This window comes from Hippocampus guttulatus, chromosome 4, assembly GCF_054856545.1.
Source record: "Hippocampus guttulatus isolate MCC_2025c chromosome 4, RoL_Hgut_1.0, whole genome shotgun sequence".
In the NCBI taxonomy this organism is placed as follows: Eukaryota; Metazoa; Chordata; class Actinopteri; order Syngnathiformes; family Syngnathidae; genus Hippocampus; species Hippocampus guttulatus.
The window spans coordinates 14402584-14420000 of NC_141264.1; the positions used below are offsets into that span (position 1 = coordinate 14402584).

The following is a 17417-nucleotide window of genomic DNA, read 5'->3' on the forward strand; positions in this document are numbered from 1 at the left end:
GACAGCGCAAACACGAGTCCGTACTAGAGAATATTTACTGTATTGCAATGACAAATTTACCCCCCCACCCCCACACACACATACATACGCAAAAATACCTCAAATCGAGGGACTATTTTAGATAGTATGTTATCCAAATGAGGACGATAATAGTCTGTTACGATATTTATTTTGAGTTGAATGATCTTCTCCTTTAAATTATCACGACAATACTGCAGTGTTCAAGAGAGTCTATTACCGCATTGTTCGCCGTAAGATAATTACTTTATGTTTTTTCCTTTGTCAACGTCACTTGAAGCGTCATCCGACTGTGGTTAGCCACACATTAAAGTCAGATACTGCAGCATAACCGGTAACACTCTACATTGTGTGAGCGTTTTACCTTCGAAATAAAGCACACGTGGTTGTATTACAGTACAAAATAGACCAATTTCAACTACAATGCCACTTTAAGTATCGTTATAAATATTGCAATAATACAATGAAACCAGACAAAACGGCGCGGCTACTGTAAAATAAAGAAGGACCGCCTCTAATGTTTCATGTTGAAAAGTCGGACTCGGAAGTCCTACTCTCTCTATTTAACTTGACAGACGCGAAGCTCCGCGGGAGAGCGCTGTCCGAGGATAATCGCAGGTGGCGAGCTTGACAAATTGGCGGACGACAAAACATGCGCTTGAATGCCATTTAAACAACAAAAAACATTTAATTTTACGTTGATTATTTATCGCTCTTGCTTTTTGGATGCTCAACAATGCCCTCGCCGGCTCGGTTCGTTGCCAGCTGGGCTCGCACCATCCACATAAAACATTCCCTCCTCGCCATCGTCATTTTCCTCTGCTGCGAGCTGACGATAATTGACGGCGCCGAGAAACAGCGGCCATGCACGGAGGTAAGTGATGCGCACTTGTTTCACGCTCCATTCACGCTTAATTCCTCACCCATTCTCACCTTTCATTGCCTGTTGTGCACTGATTGGGCTGCGTGTGACGTCCAATATCCCTTGAGGAAAAAAACGTTTCATTTCCGGTTTCCCGAGAAGTCCTGATCATCACAACAACACAGGGGCATCTAGACTTTTTCTCTCAGGGACCACTGACATTTTTCACGTTTAATCTATGGAGGTGTCTTGATAAGACTGTAATTCGTTCTGTGACCACGCTTGTAACTCAACATCTTAAATAAATGTTTCCTATTGAAATTAATAGATCTACGCTGACTCAGATCCGCCCCACCAAAACAATTTCTCTTTTCCTGCATAAGCGCAGGTAAGCGTTCTGCGTGGATGTAAGGAACCAACAGTATTTGTCAAGGCAAAAAATGAGCAATGCCTCAAATTCGTTAAAAACAAACAATGTTGAAGGGTCACTGTATTTATCACAGTAAAACTAATTTGTTAGTGTAGGTAAAGAAATGCTCAGGAATGTATATATATATATATATATATATATATAAGTATATGCTATTTATTATGGAGACAGTCTCATGATTTTGTGTTTTTGGTCTGAACTGAGCAGCAACAGACTCATATCTCCATGTTCAGAACCACAATAAGAACAATCTGTGCTGAGGAAAATAAGAAGGTACTGAAAAAAGCTGTTTTGAAATTATCATTATTCATCAGGGCATTATGGATAAAAATGTTACTATTTTAGTTCTAAATACTGCAGCTTTGATGCATTTTTGCAAATGTAGAAATGGTCTCTATTAAACGAGTGTGCAAACATCTCTTGCCTTTCCATCCACCATAGAAAGTAAGTTCTCTTGTACAATGGAGGCAAATAACACGGACCATGTCATTTGTTCATTTTTGTTATATGCCACAGGCTGATGATAAATGAACAGCACTGGGCCCCAAATGGGTCCTCTGCCATAATTTGGACACCACTGCCATTACATGACTCATGAATGCTTCCTCGCTCCAGTGTGTTGAACTTGGGCCACTGTGCGCTTATCAGTTTCCTGCATGCACTGTTTTTCCCTGTCCAACTGCTCTGGATCAGCTCAACACCTCCTCTGAAGCCCACTGGTGTCACACTGGTCCCTGAGATTGAAGGGCAGCATTCCTGAAGGCAATCACTCTTGCTAGGGTTAGGCATTTTTGGCCTTGAAGTAAAAGTAAAGATCTCCATTTATCTATCTATCTATATATCTATATATATCCCCCTTCACTGAAAAAGAAAAGCAAAAGACAAATTCAAAATGCAGTTTTAAGGTCGTTTTCGGGCTCCCTTCTGTGGTAGTCTCCGTTTGAAGCAATTAAAAAAAATGGTCATGCTCCTTCCTTTGGTTGCAATGAATGTGCTTTAAAGCATACATGGCAGTGGACTGTTATTTCCTCTTTGGGTAATGCTGCAAATCAGAACACATTCCACATGACTGAGGAAAACTGTACAGGAAAAGTGTTCAGTAGGTAGAATGTTCGCTACCATATAGTCAACTTAATGGTCCATGATAGCAGAGACGCACATGCATTGAACTACAGAAATCTTTAAGAAATAGAGAAAGATTTTTTTTTTCTATTTGAACAACAAAAACTTGGCCTGCCCTAAAAACTCAATCGATTAATCAATCAGCCCTGCTACAGAGTCGCATAAAAAAAAAAAGGACCATTTTAGATAGAAGAAAGGTAACACTACGAAATTAATATGATCATTTTACGAGCGTCCAGTGGGCGGGACAAAACCAGCATTTATCCAATGACTCGTCTCGTTTGGATGCATTGGGACAACCTACAGGGTCCACACGGTCGACGCTCAGCGTCCACACAGTTTAAAGCACAGTGAAGCTGCGGGATTGAATGAGAAGAGAGTCTCCTCGTAACCAGTTTTAAGAAGCTAATTCGGAACAAAAGTTGAGCGCGTTGTTACGCATATTTAGTCAATGACATGTCCACACATAAATTTGATCACTTATTTTTTTGACATTTTAGGGGAAGCTGAGCTTCCCTTGCAGTCTTAGAGCAATTGCCTCAAACAAATTAAAATCAATGACAGTGCAAAAAAAAAAATAAAACGCGGCCGTCAAAACAGTTGTTGCCATAGACGGACGGGATGGCGGAATGTTGTGCTTCCAGATACACAAAAAGGAGTGGTCATTACTTGTAGCGTGAGTTTGTCTCAGCGGCAGCGCTTTGAGGTTGCAAACACAGTTGCTTCATCTTTTATTGTTCAGTAAACCTAATAGCCTCACTTGCATCAAAGGGTGGAAGAGGGAATGCAAACTCTCTTTTCCTTTCAGCTCAATTCAACACACCCCAGACATTTGCTTAGGTACAGTCTACCAACATAATCATGTTCAGTTTTGATGCAGTTTCATTGCATGCCTGTGATTGCGATTGTTGTTTACTGTATCACACTGATAGTAACTCACCACATACGCTGATGTCAATATTTTCAGCGGATGAAAAGTGACACAAAAGCAAAATGGCATCTATAAAATGCAATGACACATTAAACCCCAAGAGAAAAAAAAATCATTCAAAAAAATACTATTTTAAGGTAAAGATAATTCTGATGCATGTGAAACAGTAACAATATTGATATTTGATGCTGGTGTGCCAATATTGACTAGCACCCAACCGATTCATCCGACGGCCGATTAAATCGGCCAATTATAGCCGTTCTAACATTGGCAAAAATTGTCTAATTTGTCTGTTTGCAAATAGATTTTCCCTTCATGTACCCTAAACATTAACAATTTTGTACGCAAGTCATAATGATCTCATCATTTTATTACACTTAAAATGGCACCATAAAAATTCTTTCCTTCTCTTTTTATAAAACATGAAACACTTACAGTAAATACAATACACGGGTCTATCAATCAATACAAAACCCATCCATCCATTCACTTTCGAGTCCTCTTATCCTCACAAGGGTCGCGGGTGTGCTGGAGCCAATCCCAGCTGTCTTCGGGCAGTCGGCGGGGGATACCCTGAACCGGTTGCCAGCCAATCGCAGGGCACACGTAGACGAACAACCATTCACACTCAGAATCACACCTATGAACAATATCGAGTTTGCAATTAACCTGCTATGCATGTTTTGGCAATGTGGGAGGAAACCGGAGTACCCGGGTAAAACCCACGCGGGCATGGAGAGAATATGCAAACTCCACACAACCTAAAGTCATGGTTTGTTTATGGGAACAAAAAACAGTCCGGCATGAAGGTGACAATTAAATATGACAAAGTTTTAACCAACTACTGGTCAGACAAAAACACCATTTGATCTAGTAATAACGTCCTTATACCTTCATTACTTAAAAGCATGTACTGTACCACACGTTGTATAACGGCAGTTTGTAACAAGATAATAGTTTGCCTAAAGTTGATGTGATAGAAAGTCAGTCACATTAGCATTAACATCATTGTGCTACCGCAGGTAGAAGTTCATCAATCACGACAAAGAGTTTCACAATGGGCGGGGGTTGCTGTCTGGGACTGTACCGAGGGATGCGTAATGAGCCCTGGTACTAAAGTGGCCCTGGGGCTGAATTTTTAAAAACTGCAGTATGGATAAGCTCCACCCTTAACGGATCTGTGAACGGTCTTTGAGAAAGGACTTCAATACATTTTCAAGTGATTTAGCCTATATGAACGTTATTTTGCACCTACGACCCATCTGATGCCGTTTTATAACTAGCAATAAAATTGATGTTTGTCAAAGATGCATGTTCACAATTGGAGGAGAGCAATCTCACCCTATTGCTTTGCCAAGCCTGAGAGGCACCTGCGATAACGCTGTTGGTGTATCACAACAATGATGCCGTATATCGTGATAAGATATGTTTCAATATGAGTATTTTGTCCCAACAGACGCGTCACCGTACGTCATGTTTTAATTCATATTGTCACTGTATCACAACAGACAACACTGCGATGTATTGTAACATTGGTATTTAGTCGCACTCCTAATATTGAGAGTCGATGCTGGTGTAGATGTACAGTATTGTAACAGGTAGATAATGATGACAAGTTTCAGGCCAGTTAGTCAAGACTGTATCATAATAGACAGATCATATAATGTGATATCCATATTTTGTCCCATCCTGAATATTGATATTTAATGCTGGTATTGTAATATAACAAACAATGATACCTAATATTGTGGGGATTACATGCTCTGTTATGTTCATTTGTGGTGTTTTTTTTTCTTCTTATTTATTTATTTTTTTTCTTGCAGGAAGACTACTACTTTGAGTACACAGAATGTCACAGTTCTGGCTCTCGGTGGCGGGCAGCCATCCCGCGCAACCCCGGGGCCTGTGTCGGCCTACCCGAGCCGGTGCGCGGCACAGATTGTAGTAAGTTGCTGGCATATTTTGTTTTGTGGCCATCTGTTTTAGATCCGTGCGTGTGCGTGTGTATGTGTGCGTGTGCGTGTGTGTGTGTGTGCGCGTGTGTGCACCTCCTTATCGGCACCCCGGAATTTTCCAAAACGCATCCCGACAGACTCTGTTTGGAGCGTCTCCAAAGCCAGAGGCCAATGAACGCAGCACTAAAAAGAGGAGCTGTTTTCCTCATACAAGGGAGATTTGAAAAAGGAATTTGTCTATTTATTGATTCGTATGAAGTGATCGGTGATTAATATCAGATTAAAGTCGGAATATTAGGAGAACAAACTTTGTTTTTGAGATAAGAAGACATGTACAGTATATTTTCGAGACTTACTGTAAATTGTTGTAGTACAGAATTGTTGTCCATTTCCAAATACAAATTCACATTTTTGAAATAAAAGGTTTTCTAGTTTTTATTGAGACAAAAATGTATTTTCAGAAAAGAGCCATGATGTTACAAGAATAACATATTGGTCATTTAACCAATATTATGAGAATTAATTGATGTATTTTTGAGAGAAAACCCATATACTCTCAAAATAAAAAAAGTAACAATTTTTAAGATTACAGTCATGAAATTATGAGAATAAAGTACTGGTAGTATTACCAGTATTAGGAAACTGAAGTTTTAAAGTTTGAGTTCATTTTTGATTTAAAAAAAAGAAACATGTTTGAGATTAAAGTCATAATGTTACCACGACTCACTATACATGTTCGAAGAATAGTGTTAACATTGCAAGAAGAATTTGAGAAAAATTTGCATTTTTCGGCCAAGCTAAGAAGGCCATTATTTACTTGGAAAAATAAACACAGCAGATTACGGCATATGCAGGACATGATCAAATCTTTTAGGTCAAATAAGTGGAGCAGGAAGCAGGAAATAAAGATTGTTAAATAGCTCACTAATGCGGTGAGACCAGTTGTTAGACATGACTGCTAACAGGTTTGTCCTGTGCTGCTTCAACACTTCCTCCAATGTCTGTTTCTCCGCTCAATTGCACAGATTTATCCCTATGGCCATAATGAATGCACTAAAAATGAAGTGAACGCCGACGAGCATCCTAATCCTTTTGCCACCCAGCAGTACGCGTGAGGTCATGGTGAAAAATCCCATTTGCCATCCCATCCTGTTTTGTGTTGGTGCTTGTAGCCTTTTCGTGCAAAGCCGGCGAGTTCCTGGAGATGTCGGCCCAAGAGTGCACCCGCTGTGCGGCGGGAAGCTATTCCCTGGGCAGTGGCATCCGTTTCGACCAGTGGGAAACCATGCCGGCAGGATTCAGCAGCCTAGCAACCACCCTAGAAATTGGCGCCCACCGAGACGGCGACCTCACATGCAACAGGTGACGCAAACGTCATGTTTGTCTGTACCTATATGAAACACAACGGCAGCCAGTATATCACATTTGCACTGAAAGAAATGGCATAAATGAGACGCCTCTTGTGAGATCACCACATAGATATATTTAAACCTGTTGTGGGTCAAACTGACCCCTTTGAAAAGTGAAAAAAATTGTCTTGCTGACTTCTTTTTTAAATTTCTTGTTGTTTTTAATTTGAAAGCACTGATCCCTACATGCGCATTTCGATAAATCTTAAAGTGGTAGGTGAGCTGTTCAGCATACAAGGGAGGATAGTCCCCCCCTAAAAATCAGCGAATAGGTGAAGTCACAAAAAGGAGAAACGCAAATACTGTATATGCAGAATCACTGCAGTTCAATAAAAAAAAAGAAAAATTACTCTTCTGCTGTCCAGATTCATTAAACATAATTCCTGCCACCTAATTTCTTTGTATGATTATTTCTACAGTACAAGTTGTTGTCATCAAATTTCTAGATCATCAAAATAATGCAAAAATAACATTGCAAAATATTTCACTCTGTAGTGAACCAAAATATGACTTTATTTACGTGTCAGGTTTTGAATAGGACTAATGAAGTAAATGTTTTCCATGATAGTAAATATTTTTTTTCCCCAAAGCCTTCTGTATTTCACACCCCTGTTACATTGTGGCATAAAATTAACCGGTTAGAAATCCGGGGGAAAAAAAAGTAAAAAACTGACTGAACAGTAATTATTACTCTATGCTCTTTTGTTTTTTATGCCTAAACAGGGAGCGCGTCACATTGACCCATGAACATTTCTTTTGTGTCATACAAGAAAGAAAAAACGGGAAGGTTAATATACCATGTATGGTATGTTGGTGGTTGCAAAATTCGAAGAAAAAAAAACATCCCGAAATTTGAAAATGCACAATAAAACTGAGAACACAACAAAAGTAAGCCCAGTAAAATACACTTTTAAAAAATCATTATAATATTTTCTCCTGTTTTGTAAGCTTTACTGCAGGAGTTTTTGAAATGCAGCATAATAGGAGACTTGGAGTAAATGCTTAAATGCTGCTTTTGAACAATTACTTTGAAATTTTACTTGAAATAACATATTGAATATCAGCATTCATAATACATTTTAAAATGAATTTCCCTTGTATTGGTTAAGAAAATAGACATTTCATATTAAAAATACATCCCATTTCCTTGGTCAACATATAGTAGTGTGCCAAATTCAGACTATATTAAACAGTCGATGTATTTTCTGGTATGTTTTATTCATGGTTGTATCTATAGCTGTGCCATTTCTAATCCAGTGAAAATTCACTCATTATTCATCTCTCACCTGCTATGCCCTCATGCCCCCGCAGCTCTTCTTGGGTGCCACAGGGAAGCTATCTGGCGTCCAACCGGGACGAGTGCACGGTCTCACTGGTGTACTCGGTCCACCTGAAGAAGCAGGGATCCGTCACTTTTGAGTACCAGTACCCAGACAACAACTTGCTCTTTGAGTTCTTTGTGAGTCGCAAACGCACACATTTTGTCCATAGACTTTTGCGCTCAAGGGCCGCAATGGATTTTTATGAAGGACAGATGGGCCAGCTCGTTTGTTGATGAGGGTTAAAAAAAAAATCTAATCATGGCCTTGCCGCGCTGCCGTGCCGTTGTCAACCAAAAACAAATTTTAAAACGGGTATACACGTAAAATTTAAAAAGCGAAATAAAAGTAGCTCCATTAGACGTGTAATCCCTTGTCAAAATGTTCATTTGCAATTTTGACACCTTCAGTTTGACGAGACTTATAACAGGCTTTTTAATCAAGTGTCCAGTGTGGTAATTAGTTGAGGTGAAAGTTAATTGTAATTGTTCTTGAATGCAGATCCAGAATGACCAGTGTCAAGAGCTGGATCAGGCCGCAGATACTAAATGGCTGAAGGTCACCAGCCAAGGAGAGTGGGCCACCCACACGGTAAGATTAAAAGTACATTTAAAAGCGCACCGATTTTTAAATCTCAATTGATTTTTAGAGTGGGAGACAAGGCAATAACATGATGAGGAAAACATCGACGTGTGTGCATACTCCTCTCACAGTGTTTAGTGTGCTCAAGGCGCTTTCTTCTCACAACACGCATTAGGAAAGTCACTCTAAGCACACCTCAAGACAAATCGCTCTGGGTGATCTTTTAGAGACATTCCATAATCCGTTTTTTGCTGATTTTGATCAGAAGGTGGGGGGGGGGGATGGTCACATTTGGCCAGATTGTCAGATGGTCTAACTTGTTTCAGGATTTGCGATCGTAAATATTTACGTTGTTGGACTGGACCATTTTCGAGCAGATTGGGGAGGATAAATCACTTGTAATACACCCCACACCACAGGAGAATCAATTCAGGATAATCTTTCGGTGCAGTCAGCAAATCTCAAAGTGTGGTACCGGAGGTGTTATGTAGCCTCCCTCATGTGGTATCCAAAAGAATCATTGAATCAAACTGTGCTTACTGTTTTTAATACTGTTCAGTGCAATTGTTCAGTTGTTTTTCATGTTTATCTAGAATATATTTGTTCAAATTTGGCCCATTCGTTATTTTTATTTTTTTGGGGGGGGGTACGATGTTCACCAGGTCAACCTTAAGTCTGGGACGAACATCATGTACTGGAGGACAAGTGCCGTCACGGTGGGCAACAAAGCAGTGAAACCCGTGTTGCTGAAAAATGTCCACATAGAAGGTTTGTCTTTTTTTTTCAGCTTTTCCTCTTGCAATTATCACTCCATCAAAGATTCATCCATTCCCCTTGTACCTCTTCCCTCCATCTCCAGGTGTGGCCTACACGTCGGAGTGTTTCCCTTGTAAGCCGGGCACATTCAGCCGAGTGCCGGGCTCCTCCTCGTGCGAGCCCTGTCCCCGGGACACCTATTCGGGCCATGGGGCGAGCTCCTGCTCCCCCTGTGACACGACCACGCAGTATGCAGGTTGGCCACACACACACACACACACACACACACACACACACACACACACACACACACACACACACACACACACACACACACACACACACACGCAGGGTCTGATTTACTAAAGGTGAAAACGGGTGCAAACTTGATTTCTCATGCATGCAAATGTGTAAGCTGATCTACTAACTGGGTGCGCCCAGGATTGTGTTTCCCAAAACGTGCTAATTTGCAATGCCGTTTATTTTTGCGCAATATGGGAGGGGTAGATGCAACATGATTCATCAAACCTGAGACCGATAGTCATGACTGGTTTTGCATCTTGAACTCATTGACTGCCAAACATTTTTAACACATCATTCCCTCTCTTGCAAGTCTTTTTTGAGCATTTTAACATTGAAGATCCACAAAATATTGTTCTGGGACATTGATATGCGAAACAAACCTACCAAAAGAAAAGAGTAGACTGTCTTCTTTCACAAGAACAAACATTGTAATTTTTTCATGGTTTTGTTTTCACCAAAATAACCGGTCTATGTCCAGAAAGCAGAGCAAACAACCTTTTTGTGATAAGAAACATCACGGTTTGAAATGAATATTTGTCCCCCCCCCCCTTTTTTTTTTTTACATCTCAAAATATAAAACGATAAAAACAAGCTGAGAAGTGACTTGTGATGGCAAAATACTTTGTTTTCTGATACAGCTAAGAAACATGAGCAACACGAATTCACCGAAGGATTTGAATTGAACGGCAATGTTGACTACTTGTTTTATTTTGCAGATGAAGGATCTGGAACGTGTAAAACCAGACCTCCATGTTCCAAGAAAGACTTTTTCAGCATTCACACAGCGTGCGACAACTACGGGAAGGTGAGGAAACCTAGCGACCCTTAACCAATTGCCTTCTGGAAATCTTCAACGCATGTTCCCCTGTATCTGCAGACGCAGGTGCTATATAAGTGGATCGAGCCCAAAATCTGCCTGGAGAACATAACCGGAGCCGAGGCGCTGCCCCCAGGTGGCGAACGAGAGCCTTGCCCTCCCTGCAACCCTGGTTTCTATAACAATGCCACGTCCGTCTGCTTGCCCTGCCCCGCTGGGACCTACTCGGATGGCATGAAACGTACAGAGCATTGTCATCATTGCTTGAATTTCTTCAGGATGCACCTTCCAATTTTTGTTCATCTGTTAATTTTTGTTTCCCTCGCCAGCGTGTCAGCCATGCCCGGCAGGCACCGAGCCCACCCTAGGCTTTGAGTACAAATGGTGGAACGTTCTTCCCGCGAACATGAAGACGTCCTGCTTCAACGTGGGCAACACCAAGTGTGACGGCATGAATGGTGAAGACAATAGAACATTTTTTTGAGTTGGACAAAAGTAATCAATCGGGCATCATCTTCCAATTTTTATATAAATTAAAGGTGAAATACGGTGCATGTGTGGTAGACATTTCTGCTCTAAATCTTGAGCAGGCAGAAATATTTAATTCATATTATGTGTCAGGGGCTGGGGCGATGTTGGCAAACTAGAAATATCAAATTATGGGTTTGCATTTTGAATCCAGTCAAAAACTTCATTGTGCCTTCTCGTCTTTCAGGCTGGGAAGTGGCCCGCGATCACATCCAGAGCAGCGCGGGAAGCTCGGATAATGACTATCTCATCCTCAGCATCCATGTTCCCGGCTTCAAGTGAGCATGTCGCTCTTGTCACTCACTGTCACGTCTCCTCTTGTCTTGACTCTTTTTATTCCTCTGACTTGCACCAGGCTTCCGACGTCCATATACAGACATGCGGGCACGGAGTTCGGCCGGATTACGTTTGAGTTTGAGACGGTGTGCAGCGCTGACTGTGAATTCTACTTCATGATGGTGAGGGGAAACTCCTCACAATGTAGATCACGAGCGGGCAATATTTTGTGCTTTGTTGACTCTGTCTGTCTGTCTGTGTGTGTGTGTCTCTCTCTCTCTCTCTCTCTCTCTCTCTCTCCCTCTCTCTCTCTCTCTCTCTCTCGCTCTCGCTCTCTCTCTCTCTCTCTCTCGCTCTCGCTCTCGCTCTCTCTCTCTCTCTCTCTCTCTCTCTCTCTCTCTCTCTCTCGCTCTCTCGCTCTCTCGCTCTCTCGCTCTCTCTCTCGCTCTCTCGCTCTCTCGCTCTCTCGCTCTCCCCACATCTAAATCTTTACACACACGTTTTTTATTTTTATTTTTTCAGGATGTGAACCGGAAGAGCACCACAGTGGTCGAGTCATGGGAGAGCAGCAAAACAAGACAGTCGTATACACACGTCATGACCAAAAATGCTTCGGTTTCCTACACGTGGGCGTTCCAGAGGACCAACCAGCCCACAGATGTAAGTCGTACAATGCTGATGTGCTGAATCAATTTCAAAGGCTCACTTTAGTTCCCCAGTCGCGTGTCTGCCTCAAAATCGTCCTGCATTGTTGACTTGGGATTTCACTGGCAATCAAGCTGTCAATGTGGCTTGATTGTGGGGCCGACACATTGATACATCGATGAAGCAGATAATTTATCGTAACACCCCCACCCCTATCTCACTCCCTCTCTTTCTCTCTCTGTCTCGCTCTCTACTGTATATATAGTTCACACAATGACCCATCTGTTTATTCATGTGCACAAACCTTCAGTAATACATATGAATGTCCATTGCAATAAACATGATGTACACACGCGTGTCCATTCGCAAAAACACATGGCACACATCTGTGCGTCCATTCACGCAAACCTAATGTACACTTGTGTGTTGTACGTTGCGTAGGTCCGTCGCTACGTGCACGACGTGGCACGCATTTACTCCATCTGGGTGAGCAACGCGGTTGATGGGGTGTCGTCCGAGTGTCGCGCCTGTGCGCTTAGCACACAGCCGTCCAGCTCGGCATGTGTGCCGTGCCCGCCGGGTCACTACATCGATCCGCAGAGCAGCCGCTGCATCGAGTGCCCTCCCGACACCTACCTGCTCCCCCAGTCCACAGTGGGACCCGGCGCCTGCAAGCCTTGCGGACCGGGCAGCCTGAGCAGCAAGGTTGGTTGTTGTCCCTTCATGTAAACATTCAGCGTACACGTCGGGTTACAATTTAAGCTTTCACAGTAAGCACACAGAGGTGATCAAAAAATAATTTTTGACTAAATTTGATTTTAATCAACAATAATTAGTGATGAAGTCTGTGAATCGTAAAACAAAGCTCACCTGATTTAAAGCTCCAACAACAAAATCTAGACGTAAAATAAGTGGCGCATGTACTTTGTAAACTGCAGATCGGAAGAGATCATGTCACATGTAAACAGCATTTTGTTTTCGTTTGGTCTTTCGGTTTCATTCTAACCGGAATACAAGCCAAGACTCGTATGAAAATTCAGTAGAAGTCCAACCTCAGACAGTGTCATTCTTCCACTGTGACATTCCCAGTCATTTCGTTGGTTACATGGGGCAAGACTTATCTGTAAATGTATTGGCGGCGTGAAGCTCCTGAGTAAAAATCCACAAATTAAAGGTGTCACATTTAAAGCGGCCAGGGTTCAAAGCATGGGGTAAAAAGTAACATTATCATTCGTTTATATCCGTACACTGCCAATTTCAAATTATGTTCTGTTTTTGAATGAGGGAATGGAAATTTAAATATGTTTTTAATCCGAGTCATCAATTAATTGACCAAATAATCAACAGATTAATTGATTATTAAAATAATTGTTCGTTGTAGCCCTTCGCATAACCACAACTCATCCACCTTTCCCATTGACGCACGTACTTTGTGCTTCACATTCTGTTCCAGGACCACCGCTTGTGCTACAGCGACTGTCACTTCACACACACGGACGGCAATGTCACCATGACCTTTGACTTCAGCCCGCTGGGCTCGGTGGGAACGCTGATGAACGGGCCGAGCTTCACCTCCAAAGGAACCAAGTACTTCCACCTGTTCAACATCAGCTTGTGCGGAGGACAGGTGAGAGGACACGACAGTGCGCACAAGCTCGCAAATCCCCCTCACAATTTCAGACAGTCCCCATGGGTTTTAATAAAAAGTCTGTGACGTGCAGCACCTTCATATTTTCTGAAAGTGGGTGACTATATAGTCCAGGAGTACTCAAATGAAGATTGCAATGGGCCACAAAGAATTTTTTCATTGATTCAAAGGTCTATTTATTGAGATCGGTCAGGCCACATCCGTTGTCCTTCTCATTCAAAACAACAACAAAAATACAAAACTCAAATGCAGTGTCATTTGCATAGAAATGTGCTCCAAAAACTCCCTTTTGAACTCAGAATCAGGGCTGCCACGATAATCACTATATCGACGTATCGTTCGATGGGTTTTCCTGTGGACTCAATAAATGGTGATTTTACGTGCTTGCTTACATACGTTTTCATCATTACAGTGGTTTGCAAGCTTGATATTCTCATACGAGCTGGACGAGACCCTCTTCCACATGTGTGCCACAGGTGGCAGTGAACAGTTGATCAGGATTTCATGCAACCGAAAAAAAAATGTTCATGGCAGTGACTGAGTTATTATCTTCTACGCACGCCTCTCTTAAGGATCTTCTGGCCTCGTGCAAAGACAACGTGACCGATCTGTCCCTCAGCGATTCTCTGAGCGAGCGCGGTGATGGTGGTAACGCTGTCAAGACCTTCATCTGCCAATCAACCGTAATCCCAGCCAGCGGGAGAGGTTTCAACACGGCGCTCACCTCGCAGTCCATTAACCTGGCTGACACCTTCCTCGGTGAGCAACAGAGAACACCATCGCCGTGATTCACATGTTAAAACCTGATGTCATGTGGAACAGGCGCAACGGTGGAGAGTACACTTGCTGGTATTAAGGCGAGACCGGATCTATACCCCCATTCCTCCAGGAAAGTGCCAGATGTCCACTTCTACTTTCGGTAAGCCTTTTAATCACATTATTCGTATTTTTAAAAAATGTTTTATCCCTCCTGGCCTTGAGAAGTATATTGCGGCCACACTCAAAAAAAAGGCTCAGTATCACATAATGACAAGTATCTGGTAATGATGGGAAATTTTTTAATGCTATTATTAGGGTGTGTGTGTGTTGTGCACTTGTCTCTGTGACCTGCATGTTCAACCATGAAAAAAAACATTTTGCAACACGAGAGCTGCATCTCAATGAATGATCACAAAAGAGTTAATTTATTGTCGTAGTTCAATATCAAAATATCACAAATTATACAGATTCGTGAAACATATTGGCAAACCATTTTCAGAAGGAAAATTCCTTCTTTTATTTTAATGAATTGAAAATCATTTTGATTTTCGTATTTTCTTATAATTTCTCAAGATGATACATTTTGGGCTTTTTGTCAGCTGAACTATAGTAATCAAAATTAGGACAAATGCAATCAGGAAAGTAGAGCACATGGCTAGAATCATCATTCACGACATTTTACTTTCACTGACATCATCGTGAAAAGATCTCTTTTTATTATTATTTTTTTTATGGTGTACTTAATGCAGTGACCGGAAAGCAGATTTTTGCTTGTCGTATTTGTTGCCCAGGTCTTTGGAGCCCACCTCTTCTTGCGAAATGGGCCGCAGCACAGTGGTGTCCGTACGCTGCAATCCCACAAAAAGCGCCAAAGGAGAACTCTCAGTGCCCAGGTAAGAGCATCGCCATCGCTGTTTGATGTGCCGGGTTCCCACTGCTACGCTCATGGATACCAAAGTTTGCAAAATTCCTTTCCATTTTTCATAGGAATTAATGGCCTTCTATGGGAATACAATGGCACTCATTTCACAGTAATCTGGAAAATGTCAAACATTTCTCCATCTTAACTTCCCCTGGAAATTTCCCAGCGCTTTCCGTAAATATACCAAAAATGATCCACCTGTGTGCGGTCACACGTCTGTTGCAGTACGTGTCCTGCGGGAACATGCGACGGCTGCGCCTTTCACTTCCTGTGGGAGAGTTCTGGGGCATGTCCCACATGCACCAAGAGCGACTACCACCGCATTGAGGGAGCCTGCAAGGCAGGACAAATGGTTTGTGCAGTCCCTTCAGTCTCATCATATTTCCATTCCTTTCTTGTTATTTTTACACTGCATCCATCCATTTTTTAAAATTTCATTATGAATTGTTCTTGTTCAAAATAGAGCAAGGATCAGTAATCATAGTACCGGTACTCTTTGCACCTTGATTTAAAGACTCATCTGCCCTGTATGTAATTACTGCATGTTTTCATACATATCACGTTTTGCAGTGCTTTTTAAAACTTGTAACATACTGTAAACACTTTTGTGTATTTTGGGGCGGGGGGGCTGGAACTTTAATAGCATCTCCATTCATTTCAATGGGGACAGTTGATTTGGGTTTGAGGTGCGTCTTGTACATCAGTAATTGAAATGCAACTTGGTGTCGTTCCTAATGCCTGTGATTGAAGGGACAGTGCTTGGTCTGTGTTTGTGTGCAGGATCTGTTGTACGTGTGGACAGAGCCCAAAGTTTGCATGGGAGGTGTGAGTTTGCCCAACAAGGAGACGATGCCGTGCGAAGGGCTGGACCTCTGGGTGCAGCTCTGCGCCGGAGTGGGCGCCTTCATTACTGTCCTGCTCGTCTCGCTCACCTGCTACTTCTGGAAGAAGAATAAGCGGTACGCCATCTCTGTCTGTCTATTTTATCTAGTCTGCACACCTGCGGTGTATACTGTTGGTGTGTCCCTTTTTATAGACACACTTTATGTAAATGCCGTTTGTCCTTTCACATACAATGTACACATTTTACCTAATAAAGAGACTTCCTTTGCCTGCTCTTTCTTCACTTGCAGCCTTTTTAATCCTTTGAGTCCGTGCCATCTGCCCCCGTCCTTTTCCGAGCTTTGCAATGACTCCCGTTTACTCCCCGTGTTAACTGTGCATCGTCTGCCCGGCAGGTTGGAATATAAGTACTCCCGCCTGGTCATGTCCGCCAACAGCAAGGAGTGTGACATACCAGGTGCCGACAGCTGCGCCGTCATGGAGGGCGAGAACGATGGCGACATGGACGACGATGTTGTCTACTCCAAACCCTCGTTGCTCAGAAAACTCAAAGCCATAGCATCTAAGGTGAGTTGCCACATGCTATACACCTACTCATAAGTTTAGGATAATGTTCCCTCAAATTCTCCATGCGTCGGATCATTCACACAAACTTCACTGAGCATTCCTTGGACAACGGTGAGCAACTGAAGGGTGAAAGACAGACGCAATTGCTCACACATGCAGCTCAGGGGCAAGGAACATTGGTTTGGGATATTCAATTTTTAGGTAAAATTTTGGGATGGACCCTAAATAGAATAAAACCTTTACAGGTCAGTAAGATTGACCCTCTCTAAGCTTTTTATGTGGAAGGTTTCAGTACTTTTTGCAATACCTGCATTGCAATATCTGTTCTCTAACAAGGGGCTGCACTTTCTGTGACTTTTGCAGTTTTCTTTGTCGTAAACTGCTGTGGACATTCAAAGCTCAGCGACCACTTCCCGTTTGAAAATTTGTACTGTTAATCAAGTGTTAGGTGCCGTCTTGGTCACATGATGTCAAAATGTGAACAGCATCATTCTTGAACTCGCAGCGTGAATTCAACCAAGACATTTATTGGCCTCTGCGTGGATTAACCACGTGAATTTCCAGAAATGTTTGTGATTAGGATCGTTATATATTGCTACACTCAACTACAACTGGCCCGTAAGACGATTTCGCAAAGATGGCACTTTGCCCTATTTTGCTGGTCTGTCCTTCGTCCGTGACCTATGTGTGTGTGTGTGTGTGTGTGTGTGTGTGTGTGTGTATAT

At 42.2% G+C, this 17417-nt stretch overlaps 1 protein-coding gene across 1 annotated transcript in view; it reads left to right on the plus strand.

Annotated features, from left to right (window-relative positions):
* Positions 1 to 609: 609 nt before the first annotated feature.
* The window catches only part of elapor2a (endosome-lysosome associated apoptosis and autophagy regulator family member 2a), a 17422-nt gene continuing 614 nt past the window's right edge, over positions 610 to 17417 (plus strand). Inside the window, exons 1-21 of the mRNA XM_086109534.1 lie at positions 610 to 892; positions 5187 to 5307; positions 6491 to 6680; positions 8039 to 8186; positions 8548 to 8637; positions 9291 to 9396; positions 9488 to 9640; positions 10404 to 10492; positions 10565 to 10745; positions 10834 to 10962; positions 11220 to 11310; positions 11388 to 11490; positions 11831 to 11968; positions 12395 to 12658; positions 13407 to 13580; positions 14174 to 14360; positions 14424 to 14520; positions 15152 to 15253; positions 15508 to 15634; positions 16063 to 16241; positions 16521 to 16692. Coding sequence (XP_085965660.1) covers positions 755 to 892; positions 5187 to 5307; positions 6491 to 6680; positions 8039 to 8186; positions 8548 to 8637; positions 9291 to 9396; positions 9488 to 9640; positions 10404 to 10492; positions 10565 to 10745; positions 10834 to 10962; positions 11220 to 11310; positions 11388 to 11490; positions 11831 to 11968; positions 12395 to 12658; positions 13407 to 13580; positions 14174 to 14360; positions 14424 to 14520; positions 15152 to 15253; positions 15508 to 15634; positions 16063 to 16241; positions 16521 to 16692 — 2979 coding nt within the window. The 5' untranslated portion in view covers positions 610 to 754. The remainder of the gene's footprint in view (positions 893 to 5186; positions 5308 to 6490; positions 6681 to 8038; positions 8187 to 8547; positions 8638 to 9290; positions 9397 to 9487; positions 9641 to 10403; positions 10493 to 10564; positions 10746 to 10833; positions 10963 to 11219; positions 11311 to 11387; positions 11491 to 11830; positions 11969 to 12394; positions 12659 to 13406; positions 13581 to 14173; positions 14361 to 14423; positions 14521 to 15151; positions 15254 to 15507; positions 15635 to 16062; positions 16242 to 16520; positions 16693 to 17417) is intronic.